The sequence below is a fragment of the Montipora foliosa genome, chromosome 14 (assembly GCF_036669935.1).
Source record: "Montipora foliosa isolate CH-2021 chromosome 14, ASM3666993v2, whole genome shotgun sequence".
NCBI classification, from domain to species: Eukaryota; Metazoa; Cnidaria; class Anthozoa; order Scleractinia; family Acroporidae; genus Montipora; species Montipora foliosa.
The window spans coordinates 8,114,311-8,131,810 of NC_090882.1; the positions used below are offsets into that span (position 1 = coordinate 8,114,311).

General features: G+C 44.0%; 2 protein-coding genes across 6 annotated transcripts in view; one reads left to right on the forward strand and one right to left on the reverse strand.

Annotated features, from left to right (window-relative positions):
* LOC137985445 (hypoxia-inducible factor 1-alpha-like) overlaps positions 1-5,613 on the forward strand; it is a 25,639-nt gene extending 20,026 nt beyond the window's left edge. For all 4 annotated transcript variants that reach the window (XM_068833069.1, XM_068833067.1, XM_068833068.1 and 1 more), the window contains exons 9-11: positions 642-789; positions 1,306-1,624; positions 2,439-5,613. In XM_068833069.1, coding sequence (XP_068689170.1) covers positions 642-789; positions 1,306-1,624; positions 2,439-3,101 — 1,130 coding nt within the window. In that variant the 3' untranslated portion in view covers positions 3,102-5,613. The remainder of the gene's footprint in view (positions 1-641; positions 790-1,305; positions 1,625-2,438) is intronic.
* The window catches only part of LOC137985450 (methenyltetrahydrofolate synthase domain-containing protein-like), an 18,835-nt gene that overhangs the window by 350 nt on the left and 985 nt on the right, over positions 1-17,500 (reverse strand). The window contains exons 2-4 of one of the 2 annotated variants that reach the window (XR_011119301.1): positions 17,475-17,500; positions 7,380-7,568; positions 5,615-5,665 (exon numbers count right to left, since the gene is read on the reverse strand). The exon at positions 17,475-17,500 is cut by the window's right edge and continues 132 nt beyond it. Coding sequence is in view for 1 of the 2 variants with exons in the window: in XM_068833076.1 (XP_068689177.1) it covers positions 7,392-7,568; positions 17,475-17,500 (203 nt within the window). In the remaining variant the exon portion in view is untranslated. Of the gene's footprint in view, positions 1-4,132; positions 5,666-7,379; positions 7,569-17,474 lie in introns of those variants that run through there. The other variant, XM_068833076.1, reaches the window with a different exon arrangement.

The following is a 17,500-nucleotide window of genomic DNA, read 5'->3' on the forward strand; positions in this document are numbered from 1 at the left end:
AATTAAATTTATCGTGCTATTCAGGCAGATTGTAACTATCAACTCTGGGTGAAGTCTGTTTGTGACCAAAGGGGTTAAAGGGGCTATGTAACACAAAATTTTGTAATTTTAGGACACCCAAAATGTAGAATGCAACATTGCAATAACCACTTTAATCTGTTGAACAACATAAAAGAAATACAGCAAAAGGAAAGAGAAGCACAATTGGACAAGATTGAAATGGATTGCATTTGGATAATCTTGAAACAAAGATGGCCTTATGTTTTTCATCTGTACATGTATGGCAAATCTCCTGGATAAAGGTCGTTTTTGCTCAGAATCACCTTGTTTGTGGTGTATAACGATAACTTCATCAGTAAAGGAATTCCACATTGTTTTATTGACCGTTTACGAGTTTTAAATTCGTGATTAACTAAAGATTTCCCCTTAGCACCGTCAAACGGCGTGACACAGCCCTTTTAAAAGTGAGTCAATGCGTTAATCAAGGGGAACATGGTTTTGAATGGATGTAGGTTTGTTAATCTGGGATTAGCATTAAACAGCTTTTGAACAACCCGGTCCAGGGTGTTAGACAGAGTAAAATTTAGATCAAGTCTCACTTCTGGGTGTCAGTGGGTCAAGATGGCTTTTTTTAATTTCAGTGCTTACCAAAGGACAGTCAGTAAGCAAGTATTACCGCTTCTTGTTGCGCACGGGAGGTTGGGTGTGGTTACAAACCAAGGCAAACATTGTTTATGACAGCAAGACATGCCAGCCACAGTTTGTCCTCTGCACAAATTACATGATTGTGTAAGTCCATCTCTTCATGTTTATCTTTTATGCCATTAGAAAGTGAGAGACGCTGAATTTTCACAGATCAGCTCAAAGTAAAACAATGAACTTGGGAATAGAAGCGTAGTAAGTACTTGCATACAAGCATTCCTGACACTATGTAAAAGTTAAGGGACTGACAATTTTAATTCAACTATTTATGAATAGATAGTACTGTTGATTCACATGTTTTCAAGTTGTGGTCAAATTCTTGAAGTGTGTGTACTGGTTCTAAACTTCTGTAGTGCAAGTTGTTGCCACATAATTTCTCACCTACATAGTGCAGGAAAGAGGCCTTCCTTGTTCTTAAGATGACACTCACTCTATTGATGTGAACCTATGCCTGCAAACACTCGCAAGTGTTTCCGTTTGTGCCAGAAGCTTCTGCTCCCATATGGCTCTCATTAGCCTCAGGCAGCAGGGTGCTTGAGCAACAACACCAGCCGACTACCTTCTACTTGTCATTAAGACGTTTTTATTTATGTCGTCTTGCAGGAGGGCAGATCGACAGGAATTCATTCTTTCAACAGAGCAAGTCAACCCTGTACCTGCACCCATGGCATTAGACCTGGTCATGAAGAAGGAAAAACCTGAACCCAGGGGCACCAGAAGAAAGCATTCTATTGTGTTGGAAGAACGTACCAAGCTGCTTAAGGCTGCCGCACACGAGCAACGTCAAACAAAAGAGGTTGCACCCAAACAGGAATCCACACTGGACAACACTTGCTGCATGACAACAAAAGAACCACCCAAAATTGCAAAGAAAACTTGCAAGTGTCTGGGTGAGGTCGATTGTGAGCACATGAACTTTCAGGTATGTTGTCTGGTTTATAGGAACAGTCGCTCAGTCACCACTGTTGACAAGATACCGGATTATCGAGTAGGTCCTGTGTTAAAGTAGAAACCCAGAGTTGAAAGTAAAAGCTAATGTGTTCAAATCATTTCCTGGTTACACCAGGTTGTTCAACAATCTAACCAACTACCGTAAGTTGGATGAAATGGCGCTCTAGACCAAGAGCAGAAAGTACTGTTTTTAAGTTGCCAATGTGTGTACCTTCTTTCCAAAAACCTTCAGTTTTGGTCAGTTGTTAACAGGAGGGAAACAATTCTGGAAAACTCCCAGCTCGAATGTGACTCAACCCTAGGACGTTTTAACTGCACTTGCTGCACCATAATGAGCTGTCAATTGAGCCTTCTAGGAGCTGGTCACTTGCAAGTGACGATACTTTCATTCCCTCAACATAAAACAAGTCCCACTGACTTAAATACGCGGTTGCGGTTTATCAATGATAAATGTTGTCACTATCAACGAAATATACCACAGCATTATTATCTATTAGATGCACTAGTTATGTCCCGTAATAGGAGGGAAGTAACTTGAAAAGGTCCACATGTACATTATGTGCAACTTTGTTTTAATGGCCCCATCTTTGACTTGAAATCGCCAAAGGTGGCTTTTAAGTTCACCAACTTGGTAACAGAGCAGAAATTCAAGATCAAATCATGTGATGTCTTGATATCTCTTTGGAATATTGGTACGAGTAGTGGGAAATCCAGCACACTCTAGTCAAGTACCAGAATAAGGTTGCCATGGCATGGAATAATACATTGGCATTTTATTGTTTCAGGACTGTCTGCCTGTAGCTTGGGACACAAATGAGGACCTTATTGAGCAACAAGAAAAGTATGAGCAAATCCTTAGTGATCACTACACCATCAGTCGTCAGCCGGGAGATGTGGAAAACAGCCCTGGAGACTACAGAACACCATTTATCCCATCACCAAGCGAAGATCTAAAGATTAATGCAGACCAAGAAAAAACAGATGAGGATGAAGAAAACTATGACGAGCGTGCACCCTTTATTCCACTGTCAATTGACGACACAGAGTTAGAGGATGATTTGTTGGTTGAAATACCCTTCATCGATTCGCCAATGACACCCTCGCCATCATCATGGTTACTCAATGCAGATGAGAGCATCCCCTCTCCAGGTGCTGCAGCAATTATTTCTATGCCAGCTCCAACCAAAGCTGCCCCACACAAAAAAGTGACGAGCCTTTCTGCATCATCCTCACCCATTGTGTCCAGGAAGGAGGTGCCCAGTGCAGTCAAAAGAAATGGTTATATCACTAATGATATGGCTTCCAGAGGAAAGGGCTTCTTTCCTAGCATCTCGTCTTGGGATGCTGAGGTGAATGCCCCAGTGCAGCAATTTGATCTCTTGCAAGGGGAGGATCTGCTTAAAGCACTGGATTGTGGTGACTTATGCTCCGCACTTTACGTGGTGTGAGAACTTTTTAGTATGAAGCTAGAAAAGAGGGTAATATAGTGTGTTGGTACAGTATCTTATTCTCTGACTAAATGTTGAAACATAGTTGGTCAACATTAACTTTGATGAGTGGCAATGTTGGATACACATATAAACGCACTTAGTACCAACATATGCCAGCATCTGGTTGGGATCTATGCATTGGAATAATGACTTGAGCCGTGTTCACACTCAACATTGATTATGATCAACTGAAGTGTATATCAGGCTATCATACTCCATGTGAGAAATAGAAAACATGTACCGTGTTTCTATCGAGTTATAGAAACACAATTGAAAGTTTGGGAGAACAAGAAATGCTGTTGGAACACGAGCCACAGGCGGGTGTTTCCACAGCTTTTTCGAGTGTTTCTATAACTCGATAGAAACACGGAGTACATGTTTTCTATTTCTTTTAGAAAACAACGCAAAGAGAAAAAGGAAAACAACTTGTTAACTCTAATTATCAAAATGTAAATGCTCTGTGTCTCCATCGAGTTATAGAAACACGATTTTTAACCAATCAGCGTGCATACTTTCTTAGGACTGTATTCTAATCAATTTTATTCAATTATGGTTCTGTTCACATCTGCGAAAATTCAAATGCAATACACAGGGTAACCTCGCAGTGCGAGACAAAATGACGCCATATCGCGTGGCTGCCACGATTATCATCACCATCATGTGCTTGAGGTGAGGAGAGAACCACGGATAGCTTCCGAGAATAAGAGAAGACAAATCCAAACCTTCGCTCCATAAAGCGATGCTCATACCACCATGTGCTCGCCATTCTGTTCAATTACGCATTGTAATTACTTCAAACAACCCCTTTGAGGTTGTTTGAAGTAATTATAATCCAGTTTTAATCCGGGACTGTGAACCCATTTCATATTTAATTTGATCATAATCAAGGCCTAATGTGAACACGGCTTTGGTCTCATCCATTTTGGGGATCCAGCTCGTTTTTCCAACATCGCTGCATCTAGGGAAAATAAAACTTGACTGTTTGATCAAAAACAAACTTTTGGCTAGCATTAATATTCAAGATTAGCTTTTTGTCATCCAATGTGTTGGCCAGAAGCCAGTTGATTTAGCAGAGGCTTTGCAACTAGAATGATCATATCTTTCCACGTGAAATTGTCCTTTGCATCATTAGTTATTCAAACAAGCAGCGTTTAATAACCAAAACTTTTATAGATTGGAGATTATATAGTCACATCATGACATTAATGGTAATTTTTGTAGGGGGATCCTTTAATGTGTGCTGTTGGTCTTTCGTATTGTTTTATTGCATATATTGCAACCTAGGGTCTGTTAATGTGTCATACTCTTGGACGTCATGGCTTAAGAACTGAAATAATTATTGGGTGCTTTATTTTATTGTCGTCTTTTTTTTTTGGAATGTCAAGAATAAAAGTGCATGGACAAAATAAGTTTTTTTTTTCAAAGATTTGGAGTCTTGAATTCCAAAAATAAATTTTTCTTAACTGATTTATAACAATAGTCTGTGCTGTCCAATAATTTTTATTGTTTTCAAATTGAATAATTCGTGTTACTTATAATGATTGAGCTGCCTCTGAATGCAAAAATCGGTAAGTCATGCCGCTTGACCAATTCACAGATAGATTGTGTTGCTAGGAAGTATCCAGAATTCGCTTACTACTGATCTCCAAGTCAAAAGAAATTGGTCAGTTGACCAAAAATCAAAGAAAAATCCCATTTGCTGGTAATATTGGATTTAGAGGCTGCAAAATAACTAATAATTAAACAATAGAATGTATGCAATGTAAATTTCAGGGCAGACAACAGCATCTTTGGGCAGTGATATGAAACCATATCATTCCAATAATAATTATTATTGAAACAAGTTCTGTTTCTCTTTCCAGCTCAAAGGATCTTTACACGAATTTGATAAACTAAACAAAACTCGAGAGGAATTGCAGAATAACCAATATTTTTCAATTTTCAAAACATGACAGAAGGCAGAAATGAAAGCTGCTGCAATTATAAGTAATTATTCCCTTTTAACGAAAAGTTTAATATTGCTTTTTTTCAAGGCTGTGTTTTAGGTTTGTCTTGAAGTTTGAGTTTTTTATTCTATTGGGATAAAGCCTTTTTCATTTCAAATGAGGTACCCGGTATTCAAAGTTCCGCACTAGCTGCAGTGTTAATGCAAAGAAATCTGGAAATGAGTATTTGCAGCAGGTGATACGCCTCCAACCGAAAATGATTGGAAAAGAGTTGCATTAGAAACATTCAATAAGCTATGGTGAACAGTTTATCCCATTAACAAATGACCCTGGTTCCAATCATTTGTTCAAGACTTAAAGTCATAAATTATTGTCAAGACATTTTTTTACATGTTATCGCTAAGACACTTTGTATAACTCGTAAAGATTTTAATGCAAGGATCCCCAAAATTATAGTGCAATATGCTTGTATAGGGGACAAAAGTGTGATTCAGCAATATTTGAATAAAACTACTGAAAACTTACACTGCTGAAGTTTTAACAAGTGTAGACCTTATTACGAAAACATCTGCAATTCTGAAAAGTAAGAGAAACAAGTCATCACAAACTTCAATAATTAGCAATTATTGAATGAGGTTGAGTAGGATATGAAGAATTCTGCAGGTCGAGGAGGGTGTTATCCCCGAGGGCCGAGGGCCGAGGGCCGAGGTGGATAACATCCTCAGAGATCTGCTGAATTCTTCATATTCTAAGAAAGCCGAATTCAATAAGTGCTTTATTATTCATTTAAAATATTTTCAAACTCTTCAAGGAGAAAATCAGCCTTATTTTTAACAATTTCGCACCCTCCAACAAAAATAACACAATCTCGTCCCCAGCTTTTTTCGGTCAACGGTTCAATAATTTGCAGCGGGCTGCACTTTTGACGTCATCGGTTCAATAATCTGCAGCGGGCTGCACTTTTGACGTCATGGATTCAATATGACGAAGTTTCTTTCCAAATTTGGTGAACAGCAGCTGGTTTCTGATTGAAGGAATCTGTCAATCAAACATTGACAGTCGGATTGGCTTTCCAAGATAAAGGTTACAACATCTGACAAGTCTGCAGGACAAATTACTGGGTCTGTAGACTGTCACATGGATCTATACAAGTGAGGAAATCATTGCCTTTTTCAATGCAAACATAGGACAAAGCAAATCAGAATCATCATGTCTTCTACATGGAATTACAAAAAAACTTTATGTTCTGGCCACTTAAGTAATATCATTGTGTCAAATAAATTTATCCAGAAGCATGTGACTTTGAAGCATGTAACTTGCAACTCTTTTCCCTGGAACAAAGCTGGGCATTTTATGCCCAAATATGGACAAAAATAAGATTGAAGCTGCACATGCGTGGAAATGCACAAGCTACATTACATCCAAAATTAATAAGGAAATTTTTAAAGTAAAAAAACCCTAGCTCTGAATCAGAGTTGAATGCTTCAAGGTCATGAGCTAATAACATATCTTATTAAATGTTTTGGTGTGTCATATTTCTGAGTAATTTGACAAGTTGAGTTGTATTTTGACGATCCCGCTAGGGCGAGTCAAAATACAAACCAGTAGAAATGGTCAGCGACACTACATACCAAAACACATAATAAGCTACTTTATTATATAAACACCAATGAAATAACAAGTGATCTTTCTCGCGAAAACATGATATCTTCACATGTGAAGTTTCACACGTGAAAAGATCATTGTTGCTATGGTTACATGAAAAACACACCTTTTGATGCCTTTCTTCAAATGATTTAGTATTTCATTGGTGTTTATATAATAAATAGAATATTACATGACCACTTGGAGACACAAAATTTCTCTTCTCCTGTTGAAAAAATATCTCAACACTCAAAAAGAAAAATTTCGTATCTCTGTGTGGCCATGTAATATCCTCTATTTATTTTATCATTCAACTTCTTTGCACTATATGTTTAGCAAGTAAATTGCAAACAACCGAGAGCATGTGAAGGATTTGTACATGACAAGAGCAAGGTAAATACAGTTAGAACCTCAACTAGTCAAAAGAGCCCTCTTCTGTACAAATATTGTGGAACATTTGTACAAGTTTTTGTGCGTTTTCTGTACAACAACAAATACAGTTGAATAACATTTATTAAGTTCACTCCCAGCTCAGCCACTCTGGCTGATTTGTATGAGTCATACCACGAGCATAAAACCTTACACTGAAAACTGAGCCATCCTGCTTAAACGGGCTTGCCCAATACACCTGTATATAGATTCTGACCTTGAAGGCGATTCAACACTCATTCAAGTGGACATCCTTTCCAAGCCTTCTGTCTTTTTCTCTGAGATTTTTTAGTACAGGGATTTCCTTCAACATTTGGCTTGTGATCTTTGACCACTGTATTCCAACTGGCCTGCGCTTGTCCTCTTCACACTTGATAACTTTTGTAGGTGTAGCAATGTAGTCCACCTGATAAAATGTGTAATGTGGGTTACCGTATCACAGAAACACACTTGAGAAACTAATGTTGTCACAACTAAAATTAATGCAATTATTTTGCTAATAGAATAAACTTGTGTACAAGATTACATGTACATTGGAGGACATCAAATAATAAAACAGGGGTTGTCCCCTCCTAAAATGTTTTAAATTCCCAACCTGACAAGCAACAAAATAGATTTACATTTAACAGGTTAGCCCTGGAAAGGCTCTTATCTTCATGAAAGTAGCTAATTAGGATAGATACACTAATTTTTATAAATACTACAAGTCCAATGTCAACTATACAATGCAATAATACAAAACATACTTAATTGACCACTCCCCATAGGGGCTTTTCAGGGCCAATGAAACAATCAACGAAACAGCAGAAAACAACAACAACAACTGTTAAGAATCCCAACTGGCCGGAGGCAATCCAGTTGGCGATTTACAGGTGCAGCTGGGAAGTTGAACCAGGGACTAAAGTGGGTCTTGAACCAGGGATCTACGGATCTCAAGGCAAGCGCCCTAACCACTGGGCCACACTGCCTCCTCCTATACAGGCATTTACAACAGTTCAGCTAACTCTCCCTTCCCTTTTGATGAATAAAATCATCTGGCATTAGATATAGTTAAATAAAATTTAACATAGTTAACGACTAGGAGCTAGTCTGGTCAGTAGTGTTTTGCAGGCGGTTGTTAGTGTCTTGGCCGTCTGGTAGCGTTGTTCAGCGTTTTGGTGCGTTCTGTAGCGTTTGTTATAGTTACATGGTTCACGACCGGGAGCTAGTCCGGTCAGTAGCGTTTTGCAGGCGTTTGTTAGCGTTGTTATGCGTTTTGTAGCGTTTGCAGCACTCTTTAGGTTGGGGGAGCCATGGGGCTGACATGGTTCAGCGGTATTCCTGCGTAGTGCATGCGTTGTCCAATGTGCTTGCAGCGTGTTTGTTGCTCTGTTGGCGTGGCGTTGTGAGTCGGTTTAGGAGTTTAGTGGTTCTCGGCGTTCTTCTTCTCGCTTCGTTGGCTATCTCGGTCGCTGTCCAGGTTGAAATAGAAGTTCTTCGATCTTCGACCGTCTCCATCTCGTCTTCACCGCCGTGTTGTGGTTCGTCTTACCTTCTCTTGTACCAGTTCCGATAGTCGGCTCGTCGCTCAGATAGCGTGGCGTTTCTTTGGCGGGCTTAGTGTAGCGGTTCCCAGTTGTGGTCAACAAAGGAAAACAACAATAGAGAAAACACAAGGATTTCTTCCGTCATCGACCGTGGTTTCCTCGCCCTCTGTCGTGTCTGTTGGTTTGTCTTTACTCGCTCCTCGCTCTTTCGTGCCTCGGACCATCGTGTGCTCCGATACGTTTATTTTGGCGGGCTTAGTGTAGCGGTTCCCAGTTGTGGTCAACAAAGGAATAAATTCTAAGGATTTCGTCAGTCATCGACCAGGGTTTTTTCTTCGGCGGCTGTCGTGTTTATTGGTTTGTCTTTCCTTCACTCGTCGCTCTTTCGTCCCTGGACCGTAGTGTGCTCGCCGATCCGTTAGCGTGGCCAAGGATTTCGTCCTTCATCGCCCGCGGTTTTTTCTCGCTCTCTGTCGTGTTTGTTGGTTCGTTTTTCACTTCTTTTTCGTGGTCGCCTCTAACTCGCTCGTCGCTGGTTGGTGTTCGATCATACATCATGCCGAACCCACCTCGTTCAACCAACAATAGCTTGTCCGCTGGACTTCGTTCGGAGGACATACCTCTCTTGTCCCCCGCGCCGATGGTGGTTTCTACGGCTCCCTCTGGCCCCGTGGCGCCTTTGGCCGTCGATTCGATCGCCGAGGCTGTTGTTCGCGCGCTTGGAAGCACCCTTCCGACTATCATCTCTTCAATTCAAGGGAGCGCCCCCTCGCCATTACCCCCTTCCGTCCTTGGCACTTCTGTTGGCGTCACTCCATCTAGCTCCTCTGGATCGACTGCTGTTTCTTGTGATGTCAATGTCTCGTCTATGGCTTTTGGGGCGTCATCAGGTACGTTTACTTTGCCGGCCTTCATTCCTACCTTTTCTCCTGTGTCGGCCATCACTGACTCAAGCTCGGCCCGCTTCATGGCCCCCATTACCTCTCCATTCGCGAGTCCCAGTGTATCCGGCAGCCTGCCAAGTTTTGGTAACTCTGGATCAGTGCCTACGTCTGAGAAGGCTTTCATTGTTGGTCCTGGTCATGCACCAGTCCCGGCAAAATTGGCCAAAAAGATCATCGAGGGCCAGTTCGTGGAGTTGGCGGATCTACTTACAGTCAATCTCCGAGCTGGGGATCAGGAACCACAGACCTTCCTGGAGGGTAAACTCCTGGTGTCCAACGTAAAACGCAGGCAGGTTGAAATCAAGGATATTCTTACTTGGACTGAGGCCTTCACAATTTTCCAGCTGGTCCTGTGTGCCTCTCACCCCCTGCGTTGGTTAGACTTGACCAGATATAAGCTGCTCATTATTCAAACAGCCCGCCAATATCCAGGTCTGGCTTGGCTTGAATACGATCTGGCCTTCAGAAGGGATGCCGCTGCCTCGGGCCTTACGGATTGGTCCAAAATGAATTTGGATCTGTATAGTTTTCATTTGCGTTTGCCAGCATCGTCCTCACTGCAACCAAGGCCGTCTTCCCTTTCCGGGTTTCCTCAGTCTTCCTCAGACAGCCCAGACTCCCACCGACGCACACCATTCTGCCATTCCTGGAATGAAGGGAAATGCCGGTGGCTATTTGGGAAGTGCAAGTTCCGCCACAACTGCAGCAATTGCGAGGGAGAGCATACCAAGGCTAACTGCCCCTTTCCCCGCTCAGCTGGATTTCGTTCCCGTTCCCGCTCCCCCTCCCCTGGAGGGAGAAGGGGACAGTACTGAGGGGCGAGGTACGCCCAGTGTTGTGTTTGTACATAGTTTGAATGATGTGATTGCGTTGCCTCGCCAGCCGAATGGATTGCCTCAGTTGGCAAAGTTGTTTTGTCCTGTTCCAGTTTCAGTTCCAGTCTCAGTTCCTGTTTCCGTTCCAGTTAAGCCCAGCGTTCCAGTTGTCTCTTTTGCCCCGTTATCTCCGGTGTCTCAGGTCACACCATTACAGTTGGATCAATTTCAAGCCGAATTATGCCACCATCCCAACAAGTCAGCTGTGGCATTTGTGACTTCTGGCATACGGGATGGATTTCGGATAGGCTTTGACCCATCCTTGGTGTCCCTCAAATCTGCTTCTTCAAACATGCGTAGCTCTGCTGAGCACCCATCAGTGATTGACTCCTACTTGCAAGCTGAAGTCTCTTCTGGCAGGGTGGCAGGTCCTTTTCCAGTGCCCCCGCTTCCGTCATTGCAAATAAGTCGTTTCGGGGTGATCCCCAAAACTAATCAGCCTGGGAAGTGGCGTCTCATTTTAGACCTATCATCCCCAGAGGGGCAAAGCGTCAATGACGGCATCCCTAAGCCCCCGTTTACAGTTCAGTATGTTTCAGTGGATGCTTTCATTGATGGCATAATGTCTCTGGGTCGAGGAACGTTAATGGCCAAGTTCGACGTGGCCAGTGCATATCGGAATGTGGCTATCCACCCAGACGATCGCCCCCTTCTTGGCATGAAGTGGCGTGGGCAATATTTTGTGGATTTGGTGCTCCCTTTTGGGCTGCGTTCAGCACCATTTATTTTCACCGCCATTGCAGACCTGGTTGAATGGATCCTGGTTCACAATTATGAGGTTACATTTCTCCGTCATTACTTGGACGATTTCCTCACTTTGGGCCCACCGGCGTCCCCTGTGTGCCACAACAACCTTCAAACCTGCGTTCGTCTGTGTACAAAACTTGGCCTTCCCCTTCATCCAGATAAGTTGGAGGGACCCGCGACTCGTCTTACAATCCTTGGGATTGAACTTGACTCCGAGAACCTTCAGGCTCGCCTTCCGACTGACAAGAGAGATAGGATTGTTTCACTGTTAGATGAGTGGTCGGCAAAACGTTTTTGTAAACGTCGCAAGCTGGAATCCCTGATTGGCCATCTCCATCACGCCTGCAAGGTCGCCCCACAGGGTAGGACATTCCTTCGCCAGATGATCGACTTGCCTATCTGTGGGGCTGTCAGTGGGTATCTCGGCGGGTCGAGTTCTTTTGTGACAACGAGTCTGTGGTGGCTGTACTTAAGTCTGGCACCTCGCGGGACAAAAACCTAATGGTGTTGCTGCGTTATTTGACTATGCTGGCCATCCATCATTCCTTCTCATTTACAGCTTCATCTGTTCGAGGCAAAGCTAATCCAGTTGCTGATGCACTCTCTCGATTCCAATTTCAGCGGTTCAGACACCTGGAGCCACAGGCCGACCCAACTCCGTCTCCTATTCCTGCTTCCCTTCTGGCAGCGCTTCAGATGCCTTGACTCAGAAGTGTCGGTTCTTACTTACCCAAGGTCTTGCACCTTCCACCCGACGAGTGTACCGATCTGCCCAACGTCGATTTACAGACTTTTGCCGCCAGGATGGTCGTGCAAACCAGGATGGCTCCGTCCCCCCAGCCACTGAGGAGACTCTCATGCGCTTTGCTTCCTTCCTGGCCGACAACCTGAACCATTCCTCCATCAAGGTCTATCTATCAGCAGTGCGCTCCCTTCACATTGACCATGGCCTTCCCGACCCGCTAGTCAACTGTCTTCGTTTGCAGCGTCTGCTAAGGGGTATTAAGCGAGTTCAAGGTCCAGTGTCACCCAGGCGCCTACCTATCACCGTTGATCATCTGAAGGTCATTCAGTGCTCTTTGGACCTGTCTACTAGAGACCATGTGATGTTGTGGGCTGCGTGCTGCTTGGCATTTTTTGGGTTTTTGCGTGCGGGCGAATTCACGGTCAACTCGGCCTTTGATCCTCACACCCATATGACTGTTAGCGACCTGCAAGCGGACTCCTTGGTGAATCCCTCTTGTTTCAAAGTCCGTATCAAGTGTTCCAAGACAGACCCCTTCCGTGCGGGTTGTGATATCTACTTGGGGCGTGGCTCGGGCTCTGTGTGCCCCATAACAGCGTTGGGCACGTACTTGTCTCTGCGTGGGTCTGCTCCAGGGCCCCTGTTCTTGTTTAGTGATGGTCGTCCTCTTACCCAGCAGCAGCTATCATCCTTTTTGCAGTCTACCCTACATGGGGCTGGGTACTCCGGTGCCTACTCCGGCCATAGTTTCCGGATTGGGGCGGCGACCACTGCAGCGGCACGTGGTGTTCCGGATCACCTGATCAAAACCTTGGGGCGTTGGTCGAGCGAGGCATACCAGATCTATATCAGAACTCCAGTTAGTTCCATTGTCCGTGTTTCCTCCCAGTTGGTGGCGTAACAGGTAGTGGATTACTCTGGTTACCAGCGGGGGTGGGTGCCTCAGGTTTGGGCTATCGGGGGCTTAGGCCTAGTTGCCTCGTGGCTTGGTTGCGGGTTGGGCAGGCCAGTCGGGTGTTCTAGCGCCTTGGGGATGTGACTGCGGTTGCAGCCCCCAGGCTTCCTGGGCACCTACCCTCCACTGGCGACGTGGGCGTTAAGTATAGTTAAATAAAATTTAACATAGTTAACGACTAGGAGCTAGTCTGGTCAGTAGTGTTTTGCAGGCGGTTGTTAGTGTCTTGGCCGTCTGGTAGCGTTGTTCAGCGTTTTGGTGCGTTCTGTAGCGTTTGTTATAGTTACATGGTTCACGACCGGGAGCTAGTCCGGTCAGTAGCGTTTTGCAGGCGTTTGTTAGCGTTGTTATGCGTTTTGTAGCGTTTGCAGCACTCTTTAGGTTGGGGGAGCCCTGGGGCTGACATGGTTCAGCGGTATTCCTGCGTAGTGCATGCGTTGTCCAATGTGCTTGCAGCGTGTTTGTTGCTCTGTTGGCGTGGCGTTGTGAGTCGGTTTAGGAGTTTAGTGGTTCTCGGCGTTCCCTCCCTCTCCCCCCCCTTTCTTTTTTTTTGTGCTCTTTTTTTTTGTGTGTTATTATTATTATTATTATTATTCCACTGAGCTATCTGGCTCAAGTGTGACGGGTGCCTTAGGGGGGCCTGGCGCGGGGGGCTCGTGGCTTGGTTGCGGGTTGGGCAGGCCAGTCGGGTGTTCTAGCGCCTTGGGGATGTGACTGCGGTTGCAGCCCCCAGGCTTCCTGGGCACCTACCCTCCACTGGCGACGTGGGCGTTAAACAGAGTTTAACTCATCGACAATAGCTGAGCTTGGGAACTGGTGCCATGAAATGTTGGTGGGGCCCTGAAAAAATACCGGGCCCAGCATGGAGGTTTCCGTGGCAAGCAGCCACCAACCAGCACTATCACACTGAAGGAACGTCTGCGGAGATACAGTTCTTACCTAGCCCGATCGATACTTACCTTGGTCTGACTCCTCTGAGGGGTAAAAAAGGCTGGGCAATAAATTTGCAAGAGAGGTGACCAAAGCAGTGACCCGCAAAGATCAGCAAAGCAAGCAAATGAAAAGAAGGTGACAAAAGCTGACACGCAACCTCGTGGCAAGGCAAGCCAAGCCCCTGGGGACCACCACGCAGGGTGCATTGACTTGAGATGAACTTGAATTTAACTCATTGTCAATAGATGAGCTTGGGAACTGGCACCATCAAAGGTTAGTGGGTCAGGCACAGCATAAGGTTTCCACGGCAACCCTGTGAGCTGGAACCAGCCCAAAGAAACTCACTTCCTCTTCAAGGTGCTTGGAGAAAGGAGGAACGAGGGAGAGGGGAGCGAGAAATCATGATAGCCCTTGGAGGCTGATGCAAGAAACCAGCACGTCTGAAGGTGTTTGAATGTACAGCCGATAGGCGCAGCTAGAGCAAGGAGTAAGGAGTAAGGAATGTGCAGTTGGTTAGTGCATGGCCTTCTGAGTTCAATCCCTAGTGACCTCACATCCTTGCTTTGACTTCTTTCCATTCTGTGTAGCTTCAGGTAGCTTTAGATACCCTTAAAACAGAGCACTGATGATGGAAAGAGGGAGGGAGGGGGGGGGGTAAAATAAACGCAACACCGGCTTCCTGGGAGAATACCCTCTAGAGGGCAAAAGGAACTTCCGACATCACATAAGGTGTAACTTTACCTAAACAGGGATGGCACTAGGATTTTTCAATCTGGGTCCTGGGACCCTCATGTTCCGCGACATTGGGGTCCCAAGCATTTTTTGGGGGTCCCAAAATCTTGGTGACCCTCTGCGAGAAAAAGAGAGTAACCAACTTGGAATTAATATTGACGCATATTCATAGGACTGGCCGACAAAGGCTTTTTCTAGAGCCGTTACATTCATTCCTGGACAAGAACTCTGTTAATGAAAGAGCACCCTTTCCAAGGGTTTACGCATCACTGGTTTCCTCCCTTAGGAGCAAAGAACAGTGACGTCTTTTGCTATATATTTGCATTCAGTGACTTGCAGAGTACATTCCTCTGAAGACGACCGCAGAAGGCAGTCGAAAATTCAGTTTTAACCTTTTTAGATGTTTCAAACCCCATTTCTTAGAACTTCAATTATGATCACAGATCGCTCCAACAGTTTTACAAACAACAGAATATACTGACAAATCAAAGCAAGTTGTGTGAGTTATTTAAGTCAGTGCCTTGCGTCCTGGGACGCATTAAAATTTCGATGATGCATTTTTAGATTTCATTTGTGTAAAAATGCACGATTTCTGCGTTAACGCGATCCCTGCCTAAACCAATGACCAAAGGCTTGGATGAGGTGCGCAGAAATGCCATTATGAGAAGCTACTGTAGCATCCCCTATGTGAAAGCTGTGACTTGAGAAGTTCCCAGGTATGCCTGCAGCTGACATAACCTCTTGAAGCCAGTCGGTTAGAAGAGAATGCAAGAGCGGACGACTGTCTTGCAACAGAATCAACAAGCTAGGCATATTGCCCTTGAGAGACAAGTGCCTCATCATGGCCCCCAACCATGCAGAGAAGGCAGTTACCCAGGCCAATGTGTGTATTTGCACCCTTTTGAAAGGGGTCCATTGTTGAGGCCTTAATCCTGACCTGCATGCAGGATGGAGAAGACATGCTGTCCACAGAAAGAGCTGTAAGAGTTGGGAACTGCTTACTCCGAAGCTCAAAGAAAACCAAAGTGACGAAGGGTGCATGCCGCCCAGAACATAGAATGATCAGGAATATTAAGGTCCAGAGACTCCCCAGAGCTCCAGAGGTCGTCCATGATGGGCACCAGTCAACACATCACTGAGACCAGTGTGTGGAATGGATACTTACCCTAAAACATGGGAGGGAGGGAGGGAGGGAGGGAGGGGGGAGGGAGGGAGGGAAAAGCTAGCAAGAAAACAATGAGGTGACTCAAGCCAAAGCACATGGCAATGCCCCTGCAAACCTCCTTGGAGTCCCCCAGATATCACAGGAAAAACTGCTGCATTGGCTTGGTTTTAACTTTGCCTAAATTATATTTAGCCTCATTAAATTATTGTGGTTTAGGCTGTGTTTGCAAGTTAGGATTTACTAGATTGCATAAATCAACACATTTCCCAAAGCCAATTTGGAGAACTAACTTGGCTGAAATGGGCAAAAAGCCAGGCCCAATTACAAATGGCTAGTGAAGAATTGGCACCGATATTGACGATGGAGAATTGGTAGACACAGCTGGAGGTACAGAAGCTAATATAACACTTCTACCAAATGAGGCATGGGAGGGGTTAGGTGGAGCAAAGGTAAACAAAGGAAGGAGCCACAAAGGCTGGCCTCCCTTGCAAAGAAGATCCTGTGGGCAAAGAGGTGTGCAACTGGATCAGTTTAAAAGTCTGCAAGCCCAAAACTCCCATGCTGCACATCAATTCTGCGGCGTACACAGGCATTGCAATCTTAAACTAGTGAACCTTTGTTGTAATTTTCTCCTCAAACCAGCTCTCTCAAGATCTTAAAGTTAGTAACAGTGGACCATTAAATAGCAAAATTCCAGTTAAATTAAATTGAAATCAAGGCTTAAAACTTTCGTCGCTTGGTGTTTAGTTAACACAGTTTTGAAATCCAAAAAAAAAAAAATTAATAATTGATTTTTTGGTGATGAGCACCGTCAAGGAAACATAATTTTTATGTGGATGTATATGTTTTTCACCCACTCAGCCATGAGGGGTTCCCTGTGGATGCAAGTAAATCATCTGGCATTAGACAATGTAAATTAAAATCTATGAGCCACTCTTACGAGGAAAAGGGTGGACACCAGTGATGTTGAGGAGAGTAGAACTCTTGGGATTTTTTTTTGCCCGCGTCAAAATAATATCGTTGTTCACCTACCGGTAATTAACTGTATTTCTGGACATGGAAGGGAGGTTGGAGCTTTGAACTGACTAGTACATAACTACTTAAGTAAACAACTGCTTTGCACTTACATGTGAAGAGGACATAATTTTTTAGAAGAGGTAGAGGTTGTTAATCTATTAACTCCAGAAGCACCCAATGACGAGTAAAATCGTCTGGCATTAGGCAGATTAAAATCTATCAAGTCTCACCCTGAGGAGTCAATGGCTTAACACATATAATCTCATTAGATGTTTTGGTGTGTAGCATCGCTGAGTATTTTTACAAATTGTGCTGTATTTTGATGAGCCCGTTAGGGCGAGTCAAAATACAAACGCTGAAAAGAAATACTCACCGATACTAAACAGCAAAACATCTAATAAGCAATTTATTATCCAACTTTTTTTTTTTTGGCACTAAAGTTTTAGCAAATAAATTGTAAAACAACCGAGAACGTGGGACAGATTTGTGCGTGCACGGCAACGTCAGCAACTAAACTAGTCAAACCGGTTCTCTACTGTACAATAACCAAGTGTACAAATTACTAACTGTACAATACTGTGGAATATTTGTACTAGTTTCATGCATTTTTTGAACAATAACTAATACAGTTGGATAATAAATTATAAACTTAGAGGTTGACTAGTTACCTTACCATCAAATCATGTTCATCTATCAATT